This window comes from Capsicum annuum, chromosome 1 (genome assembly GCF_002878395.1).
Source record: "Capsicum annuum cultivar UCD-10X-F1 chromosome 1, UCD10Xv1.1, whole genome shotgun sequence".
Taxonomy (NCBI): Eukaryota; Viridiplantae; Streptophyta; class Magnoliopsida; order Solanales; family Solanaceae; genus Capsicum; species Capsicum annuum.
In genome coordinates, this window is record NC_061111.1 from 43,035,792 (window position 1) to 43,047,437 (window position 11,646).

General features: G+C 30.4%; 1 protein-coding gene across 1 annotated transcript; it reads left to right on the forward strand.

The window, feature by feature from the left end:
• The first annotated feature begins 9,026 nt into the window (after positions 1–9,026).
• Positions 9,027–11,044, forward strand: LOC107854288 (probable carboxylesterase 9). Its single transcript, XM_016699299.2, has 2 exons — positions 9,027–9,433; positions 10,011–11,044. Exons 1-2 carry the CDS (start codon positions 9,181–9,183, stop codon positions 10,718–10,720), a joined length of 963 nt encoding a protein of 320 aa, XP_016554785.1. The 5' UTR covers positions 9,027–9,180; the 3' UTR covers positions 10,721–11,044.
• The last annotated feature ends 602 nt before the right edge of the window (positions 11,045–11,646 follow it).

Here is an 11,646-nt window from a genome sequence, read left to right on the forward strand (position 1 = left end):
TTGAATATGATTATTACGTTTCTACATCTTGATTTCTTTGTTAATTTGTCAATTTCCGAATTTATATCCTGAGAATGGTTGACACCTAATGTCATTACTGGTTCGAGCATATCTATATCTGTTGCGACATGAGCATTGAATCTAACATGTGCGGAAGACATAAGTACTAAACACATGCGAGATATTTAATATTTCTAAACGCAACTTTAGAAATTAATAAGCACATCCCCTTAAGAAATCATAAATAAAATAAATAATTTTATTGATTTTATTATCCTTTTTCCACTATGTCCTTTCCTTATAAAATGAGCATATGTCCTTTTTTTATAAACTAGGTTAAACTTTAAAGAAATATTAGTTGTAGAGATAAAATGAAATAGTTTTAATTAATTATGTCTTGAAAATGACAAGTTAATTAGAAAAACTATTTATAGTAAAACAGACAACTAATATGAATCCAAGCGAGTTTTTGTTTACTCTAGTTGGGAAGTCATTTTCTTTATTTTTAACGATATTTTCTTTTAAGGAAAAAATAGTTTGACAGAAAATTGAAAAACATATTCTAATATGTAAGGAATTATGTGTAATTAGATAAAAATGTTGAACCTAATTATCAATAAAAAGAAGAAGAATAAAGTCAAAGGGACAGTTCGGCGTTCAAAGGATCCTGTGAGACGTTTCATTTCTGTCTCCAATAAGAAGATGCCACGTAGATTTTGTGATGCCAGAACGTAACGGCCACAGTGTAGATGATCTCACCACGTTTTGGACCCTCTACTATAACATTAAAAATGAGTCTGTCTCAACTATTTCCTTGATGTGAAAAAAGAAACTGAGAGAATATAAATGCCGTACTTTTGAAATTTAAGGTCAAAATAATTCTTAAATATTTATATGGTTGTAAATTATTTTATTAAGGAAATTTAAAGATAATTTTTTTTTTAATTATAATAAAGTGATTTTTTTAGAACGAACTATAAAGAAAAATATCTCACATAAAATAAAATGAAGAAAATGTACTTTTAACTTCAAAATCACTAGGTCTGGTTGTAATCATTAATATCGGAGTCTCAACTAATCAAAATCGCACACTGCAGGGTCCAGTCTGGGGTGACACTCCCAACAGAATTTTTTCCATACCCAACTAATTCGGATCGCGCATTGCAGGGCCCATTCTGGAGGTGGCATTGCAGGACAGAAGTTAGTGTTTTTGTATTATTTATTTTATTGTCAGTCTATGCTGTAGTAGATAGCTCTTGTACATGTCTGACCAGGTCTTGGGATAGTGATTGACATTTGTAAGAAGTTTTTGAAAAAAATAATTTATTAATATTTAATTCACTTTACATTAAGTCTTCCGCATATTTTTAGTTGGGTAATAAAGGTTCTCCTAACTACTTAGAATAGCGTAGGTGCCTACACGATCCGTTAGTCTAGGTCGTGACAAGTATGGGGGTGACACCCCAAATAAGATTTTCTCTATACCCAACTAATTTGGATCGTGCACTGCAAGACCCATTTTGGGGTGACACTTTCAACAGAATTTTCTCCATGCCCAAAGCTCGAACCCAAAATCTCTGATTAAAGATGAATAGTCCCACCATTACACCACAATTCATATTGATAGGTTCTAATCATTAATTAACTTAATAAATATTGAAGTTGACATGGTAACATACATCCAGTTATAAAGATATATGATACTTGGGAATTGTGTCTAACTCAATCTAAAAATTAGCGTATGAGAAAAGAATTATTAAGTCCATATAAAAAAATAAATTATCTATTCATTTTTCGATGTAAGACTCTTTAACATTAATAACATGAGTTTGAAAATCATAACATCTAAAAAAGACTGCTATTGCTAATAGGCTAACTAGCAAAAAAAGGAAGAAAAAAGCCAAATGTAATACGAAAGAGTATTGACTAGAAGTTTTTTTTGCTACAAATTACAATGGAGGATATAGTTAATTATCGGTGAAACTGAAAGACAAATTTATTTTATATGATTCTTTATTTTTTTTATATACGTGCAAATGTTATTCACTCAACTTAATATTAACAACATAACACTATTAATTTTTTCAGTTTTAATGTTCAAAATCACCAAGACCATTTAAAAGTGAATGGAGAACACAGTTAACCATCTAATCAGATAGGAGTACTGGTAGTATTTGCTAGTGAGAATTTTCACAAATTTTGTAAATAATATTAAAGAAAATAATTATTGGTCAAAAAAATTGGTACTAAGGTAAATGAGAATCAGTAACAGTAAGTAACGGCTGTATATGACCGCGCCGTCCGTTTCTTGTCTAAAGCGTGTGTTGTGTGAAGGAAGCAAAGGACAGATAGGCTTTCTATAGTGAGGTGCCACGTGTTACTGTGAAACTCTCTTAAATGACCGCTTGCTTACGTTAGAACAGTCCGCTTTCACCAAACACAAGAACCTCAAGGTATAGTACTGATTCATTCCATTCACTGATGTCACCTTTTAATCACTCCTTTTTTTTTTGTTTCTAATTGGAAATTACTCATTTCCTATAATGAAAGATTTCTATCCACAGTAACAATAACATATTCAAAATTTACATACAATCAGGTCTAGAAAAATACAGAATACATAATTTATATTACTCTCAACAAGAATATAAGAATAAAAAATTGTAAGCGTAGTACTATGACTATTATAAAAACAACACTCCTATCTAAGAGCGTAATATACTCTGACCGTCTAATTTTCTACTATAATTTCACACCTTTCTATTTATGATCATTTCTCAATAAACTTACACATTTTGACACACCAAATTTTATAAAGATTTACTTGTCAATAATAGTAGTAACAAAATGTTCATTAATAAAATTAATAATAGTAAAAACTAAACGTTCATTAATATAATTTTATTATATAGTACGAAAAATCTCTTCATGCAGAACGTGACTTTCTTTTTTTTTCTTGAAAAATAGAAGATGCTGAGTTTTTTTTTTTTTAATAAAATATAAATTTTTGAATTTAATTTTATATCTTAAAAAAAGTGAAATCACAATAGAAATCCCCAATCTATTTTTAAAAGAAAAAAAAATTGAAATATGAAATTATAATTATCTTAAATTGTATGTTCAAACACTAATTTCAAATCATAATCCAAATCGCATGTCCATACTTACGAGGTTAACCATAATATATTTGGTTAATTTTTTTTAAATTTTTACAATAAACTAATTGTGCACATGTAGACATTTCACCATAAAATTTGGCAGCTTGATTTTAAATCAACATTCGTTTGTGTAATCATAACTAAATTTCAACTTCAATTTTAAATCATGATTTCAAATCCCAAATTCTCCAAAACATATCATTTGAAATTTCAAATTATAATATCAATTCAAAAAAAAAAAAAGACTAGTTCATATGCAACGCGAGGAAATTGTTCATATGGAAGGATTATTTCAAAGAATAATTAGTTACTATTATTGTTGTTTTTTGAATTAGGAAATCTTTGTAAATTTATGTGTATTTACCATTTTGTAATAAGATCTAATTGCAAGTATTTTTTGAAAAACGAAAAGATGTGAATATGCAATATATTATTACTAACGCATTAGGATATTTCGATATCGTATTACAACAACAACAACAAACCCAGTGTATTCCCACCTAGTGGGGTCTGGGGGGATAAGATGTACGCAGTCCATACCTCTACCTCTAAAGAAGTAGAAAGGTTGTTTCCGATAGACCCCTGGCTCAAGGCACGAGATACCACACAAACACATAGTAAAGCACAGAAGCAGATTACATAACATAAATACGGCACCCATAAGTAATATAAAACAGAGGAAAGCAGAGGAAAGCACACAGATTTATAATAAAACATGGAACACGAAACACGGAATCATAACAGGAATAAAACCTCCACCAAATACTTCCCTACACTAGCGATCCAAACTGGCAACGTTACTTACACCGTCCTCATTCATGCAACGTTACTTCATTTTAAAACGTGCTACAATGTTTGACACCACTATAGTCTATAATCATATATTTATCACCACATTCAAGAACTCAAATTCTAAACTTTGATGTTATGCATCTTTTATCAAACTAATTCAAATTCCAAACTCTGAAGTAATGTTTATTTTATCAAACTACTCCATTCACTTTCACCTTTCGCACGTCGAAAGTCAAATTGCATGAACTTTGACTATTTCGATATCGTATTATCACCTATATATGATTTGCTCATTCTTTGAGATTAACTAATCAACTGTTTGACAATTTTATTTTTTATATAGTTTTCATAAATTATGAATTTTCATATTTATGAGAAAAAAACATAAAAAAAATTATATTCAAGTTACACATCCAAACATATAAATAATTTCAACTTCAAATAGACCTGATTTGAAATTATGTCCAAACGACCCTAAAACTCTCACACAACTTAATTCATGAATTTGGTGTTAATCCCAACTTGATGACTTGATTTATGCCTCATAGTTCCCGTTTTTTTTTTTTTTTTTTTTTTTGGGGGGGGGGGGGGGGGGAGATAATAGCTTATAAATTATATAATAGATAATTAAATCAAATACAACAAGCTTGATTGAAAAAGGGTTCACAATATATGGATGTTGGTCAATTATTTTATTTTTATTCATGTGTCACTAAAGCAATCATACATCTACTTTTCGCACCAAATTAACAATCTAAAATTGATCCTTGAACCTCTGACCACTAACATATATAAAAAGAAAACGATAAATTTATTTTATTTAATAGTATAAGATTTGGAGAATATTGGACAAATTAATTTCATCGAGAAGAAAAATAGTATGACCTTAACAACTCTGAATCTAGAAATTAACAATTTCAAAGATTTTAATTTGCAATTAAGCATGCACATTGCCTTGACGTCCTTTCTAAGTAAAGAAAATGACGTTATTTGAAACTTTGATTTTGTATTTTGTCTGACAGCTGCTACCTTCTTTTATTTATTTATAATATGTATTTCACTACTTATTTAATATATTGTTTTTGCCCTTCATAAAATACTAGCACCAAGAAAGTAATTAATCAACTTATTATATATTTTCATTTTAGGCGGTCATTCAACAGCATCTTGCTAAACTTTTTGTTTTCTACGTGCAAATAATATATACTTACAAGATGTCGAAACCAAAAATAAATTAAAATAAATATTATTTAATTTTTCGGACACGAAATGTTATTACAAAAGGTCAAACTATATTAATAATATATAGATCGATATAACTTGCACAAAATATTTGGCGCCATTATTTTTATGGTTAAGTAATTTAATGGCAACGGTGGTAAACCCACCATGCAAGTTACAACATTCCTACAGTTTCTTATGAAGGTTTAATTCCAAAAATCTAAACATGGTTCAATTTTCTCTTTCTTTTGTGGTCAAAAAAGCAAAAGAATAATGTATAACTAGCTTACTAGACTTCTAATTAGTTAATGGATTTATATTTGGATGATGCTATATATTGTTATAAAATGTTATGGCCCTACAGGCTGCAATTTTTCTTTGCTATAATGGGTTAAAGGTTTTGATTCTCACTCGTGTGGTCAAAACCTAGGAAACATAAACTAAGGATTTTCTACTATTTTTTATTCAATGTTTATTATTTGTATTAAAGTTAGACTAAACTTGAATTTATAGTGAGAAGTTCTATAGTAGGGGTAAAGTGCGATTATATATCGAGGGAACACAAACTTGAGCAAGGGAGGATCTATTAAGAGAGTTAAGAGTGCCACGTCACCCACAAATTTCGACGAAAGTAATCTCTCTATATACATATATATATACGGATATAATCAAATAATTAACATGCCATCCCCAAGACTGAAGTGTTGTTTGGTCAGAGTGGTAGAGTATCACATTTGCTCCCCTAGGTCGCGGGTTTGACCTCCGCTGGCAACCTTAATTTTAGGCTGAAGTGAAGCCACAAATAACTACTACTCCCTTCATTTAAAAAAGAATGACCTTATTTGACTTGACACGGAATTTAAGAAAATAAAGATTAGGGTGATGTGAAGCCACAAATAACTACTACTCCAGTTGGCAACCCCTTTTTTATATATGTATTTATAGTAATTATATTGAATTTTTCTTTTATTTTCCAAATATTAATAATAGTTAATATTTGTATTAAAAAGTGCATAATTGTATTCTCTCTCCTCAAATTAAAAAAAAAAATCTATTCCTCTCAAATCTCAATTCCCAAATCAGCACTGCTCTCTGCTTTTTTGATCTTTGCTGCTGCTGCTGTCGGAGTTTTTGGGATCGCCGGCAAAGGTCACGGCCTCAGCCTCACCGGCCACCTCTCTCTGCATCCATTGTTAAGTTTACTTGGCACCCGAAGAATCTGGATCCTGAATCCGCCTCTGAACTTGAGGTTTCTGATTATGGATGATTGAGTACTTATCATTCCACCGCGACCTCTATCGGTACTAACGACTTTATTTTTTGTGTATAATAAAATTGAATGTACTCTAAATTAAGATGTTTTTGGATTTATTTAGACTTTAAAATGTATAACAATTTACCAAATTTCTGGAAAGAAATTGTGTTTTAAATGACAGGATGTCACCCCGACATACGGCATTGTAGCTGTTGATTGTAAAATCAGTTTGTTTATGTAGATTTATTTAAGAAGAAAGCTAATGATTCATATTATTTAGTGTAAAATTATATTTAATTATTAATATTAAATTAATTAAAGGATACTGAATAATTAAAGGAGTCAAAGTAGTAGTAACGAGGCTACTTAAAGTTTGAAAGTAACGCTAATCATGATTAGTTTTTTAATAATCACTTTATGACATTAAAAGTAGATTTGGTCAAGTGATCAGTTCCATCATCTGAAGAATTATTTTATAAGGGAATATTTGGGGCCAAAGTGATTGAGAAAATATGCGGTAATATCATTTAATTTTTAATAAAACAAATGCACCTATTAGTATAATACGAATATCATTTTATCTAAGTATACAAGGGCGGATCTAACAGTAATTAATTCATATTCGATAGAATTTGATGCTACAATTGAACTTTACTCTCTCCGTTTAGAGTATATAGTATCTAAATTCTGATTTCATCGTCAAAGAGATCTTTAAATGTTATGACACTAACTAAATACTTGAATTTTGTTAGATATAATGTACTCTTTTCACCACGTGACATTACAAATTCAAAATTAATAATTGATCCAATAATTTTTATTTGAAGCCAAGGTTTTAAAAGCTTGGTCCTATTTAAATTGAAAATATCCAATTCGTCTATTTATCAATCTGTATAAAACAATTTTAATATTAATTTTCGAACCTTTTTAGAGTGGAAATTGAAGTGTAATCCAAATAGAAAGTAATACTTTCTAAGAAAATAAAGATGATGTCTTATAGTTTATGGTGCCATTGACAATGTAAATGGGACGAAGTAGGTAAAAAAACACTTTTAATATCTACTATTATTCAATATTAGTTAGCACTAGTATTATTTTTGAAGTTGTTAATATTTAGCCTTTCTTTTGTTAAATATAAAGTTTGAATAAAAATACCCCAACTAAAATACGGAATAACTTCAAAGGTGCTGCAATTAGAACGATTGAGAAGACAAATTCAACAAACACTTTATCGATTCAAAAATTTGTTGAAGTTTCAAAATTAAGGAAAGATTAATGGTTCGAAATTTTATAAGTTCAAAAATCAAGAAACAGTTCATAAGGTTCAAAAATTTTCTAGAGTTTCATTCATTGGGTTCAAAGCCAGTGACGATTCGTGTTGATCGAACCTTTATAAGTTAATCGGTATTTTAAGTAATGGTAGTTTTGTCTGAATTTTATTTTTAATTAAATTATAATTATTTTTCTATGTACTTTTCATAGCTAAAAACTCATAGCACGCTCGAAAACTTTTAACGGATCTGAAACTTTAATGGGCTTAGTCTGGGATGCAATCGTCAAACTTGTCTTAAAATGTTTATGGGCTTAACTTTCCATTTTCTGAATGGAACATACTGGACGTGTGCAGCAGAAGCCCAACAACGACCAGAAAGTTATTTCAAACGTTAGACGATAATCTAATGTTTTGTTTGCAAAATTGAACGAACAGTATACTCGAGTATAATAATGTTGTTTGAAAGGACAATTCTTCAAGGACCATATTTGCATTAGAATAAGGATAAAATCCAAATAATTGCTTAAAAAGGACATTTGAACAAATTGGCCCTTTGATTTTTTGGAATTTTTGACGGAATAAACCATTTTTTAAATCTCACTGAAGTAGTAATATGTTTTTCGAAAATTGTACAAAACTAGTATAACGTTGTTGGCAGTAACGTATTAGATTTTAAAAAAAATTAATAGATCAAAATGGCATTGTTGGCAGTAACGTATTAGGTTTTAAAAAAATTAATAGATCAAAATGACGTTAAATTAGGAATCGTTACTGACAGTAACGTTTTTGGCTTAAAATGTTACCACTGGTAACGAGACTCTGTAACTTTGTCCCATTGGACTCTGCAGAGTTGATTTGGAAGAGTCTGATATGGCAGAGTTGCAGAGTCTCGTTGCCGTTGGTGACGTTTTAAGTCAAAAAATTACTATCAGTAATAATTCCTAATTTAACGTCGTGAACTGTTCATTTTGGTCGGTTAATTTTAAAAAAACCTAATACATTACTGCCAACAATGTTTATACTAGTTTTAAAAAGTTTTCACAAAAAATATTAGCTTGGTGAATTAATTTTTAAAATAGTTTATTTTGGTCAAAATTTCGATTTTTTTCTTGGTATACAAAGTTGGAAAAATCTCTTGCGTTTAGAAAAAGTTTCAAGTGACATATATTATGTCCATAATATATATATATATATATATATATATATATATATAACTATCACTAGGAACATCCTAAAGAATTGGTCAATGTAAAACTAAAGCATTTGTTGACAACCAAAATCCACTTTTTGTGTTAAAAGCACAAATTTGTCCGATGGTTAAGGTTGAACTTGTTATTTGTCACAACCTCATTATGACATAGCAAAAACATACAACAACTTTTCATTTTCATTGTTAAAGTAGTACTACTATTTTTGGTTGCATAAATCTAATTCATCACTCTTCCCTTTAATTAAATTTGAACACAAGCAAGCTATCTAGCATGTCAAAGTTTGATCCTTATGATCATCTCAATGTGTTGCTCAACAAAGATGGAACTTTAACTCGTCTTATTGAGGTTCCTACAAGCCAAGCCACTGGTGATAAAGATCAACTCCCTGGCCAAGCTGTTGTTAGCAAAGACATCACTTTAAATGAAGAAAAGACAACTTGGATGAGACTTTATCGTCCAACCAAATTGCCTTCCAACGACAAATCTATCGCTAAACTTCCCATCATTGTTTATTTCCGTTCAGGTCAGAGCCTGATTCAATATTTAAATTTAAATTTTTGAATACCGTTGAACTCATCACACTTTTGAAATTATGTGCTCATAAACATTCCTCTCTCTTAATTTCATTTTATATGTCTAAATCGATAGAGGCAAATTTAGGATTTTAATTCGATGAGTAAGATTTTTTATTTTATGGCAAATCCATTACCTTGTTTGAGTTATGGGTTTCATAGCTCTTATACTGACAATAATTAGCTAAACGATTGGACCGGCCCCTGAATTTGACTAGACAGCATATTTGATACTAGAACATATAGGGAGACTTTAGTGATCTAAAACAAAAAAAAATTGTACAATATATCAAAATGTAATGCAAATCTTATGATCTTAAACATGACACGCGAGAGGTTAGAATTGAAGAGTTATTACATAAAGGAAGTGACATTCTTTTTAAAATGGACTAAAAACACGTAAAATTGAAACAAAAGGAGTATTTATCGAAAAAATTAGAGGATTTATATACGATTTACTTTATTTTGTAAGAACTTTTTAGTCATGTCACATATTTATAGTATTAAAAATTATGTTCCATGGTGCAGGAGGGTGGATTCACTTCAATGTAGCAACTTGCATGATCCATGAAAGTCTTAACCATCTTTGTAGTGAAGTCCCCTCCATAGTTGTGGGGGTGGAATATGGTCTAGCACCCGAAAACAAGCTCCCTACCCAGTACCACAACGCGGTGGACGCCCTTCTTTGGATCAAGGACCAGGCGTTGGATCGCGTTAATGGTGAAACATGGCTAAGGGAATATGGAGATTTCTCTAGGTGTTACCTCTATGGAGTGAGTTGTGGTGGGAATGTAGCTTTTAATACTGCACTTAAACTACTCGATAGAGAAATAAAGCCATTACGTATCAATGGGATCATAATGAATCAACCTTTATTTGGTGGGAAAACGAGGACAAAATCAGAAATGAGGCTAGCTGCGGACACATTTTTTCCATTGCCAGTAATTGATACGTTATGGGATTTGGCATTGCCAGAAGGGGCAGATAGGGATCATAGGTTTTGTAATCCAATGGTGGATGGGTCATATAGGGACAAGATCAAGAAACTTGGGAGGTGTTTGGTGATTGGATTTGGAGGGGACCCTTTGGTTGATAGGCAACAAGATTTTGTGCAGATGTTAGTTAAGGAAGGGGTTATGGTGGAAGCTAGATTTGATGATGTTGGATTCCATGGAATTGATATGGTTGATAGTAGAAGAGCTGCTGCTATTGTTAACTTCATTAAGGAGTTTGTTTGATCATCCTTAATTTGATTTGATGCCGGAACATTTCACTAAGCTCCTGACATGTGTGGGGTACGAAAATAATTGGACCACACGTTGATTAATTAGTTTGTTGTATGCCGTGATATTATTTACTTACTACTAGTATCTATGTAGAGGTTCATTTTATGTAAGATGTTTTTACGGCGTCAACTAACTCCTGACGCAAGATTTGATAAGTCTTAGTTAATGTTAAATTAGGAAATGGTATAACTGGAAGTTGGTTATACAATTGATCTACTTTATTTATGTATCTGTATCTATTGATATATCTTATTTACATAGAATATATCTTATTTACATAGAGGGTCTTTTGGAAGTAATTTCTCTATGCCTCGTGAAGTAGGAATAAGGTTTATTAATGTTTTATTGGTTAGAGTTATTGTGAGATTTTACTGAAAATATTGTTGTTGTTGGACTTTAATTTAGTCTCTCTATTATTTAAATTTTTTATTTCTAATCCTTGTGATATTTAATCTACAACAAATTCAAGTACTCATTTTATTTCAATTTGCTCTTCTTACTTTCTTTTTTTGCTCCGTTTAAAAAAGAGTGTTTACTTTCATATTTTTGATAACTTTTTAGTTCAAACTTTAACATATTTAGCACCACAAAATTAAATAACATTTTAATATATTTTACATGTCTTTTCAAAGTGTTTTTTACTTTCTTTAATTTTGTATATATCAAATTAATCAAATCGAACTAAGTAAATTGACATGATGTGTGTTTTAGTCCCTTTGACGCAGGGCTAATCAATATATCAGCATCAATTACTACAAAAGTATAACATGCGACCAACAAATCCCACAAGTAATCGACAAAAGTCACACACTGTTGCATTGTATTTATGAAATTGATTGAGGTGAAAAATAAAATCCTCATTTTCATTTCATTTCATT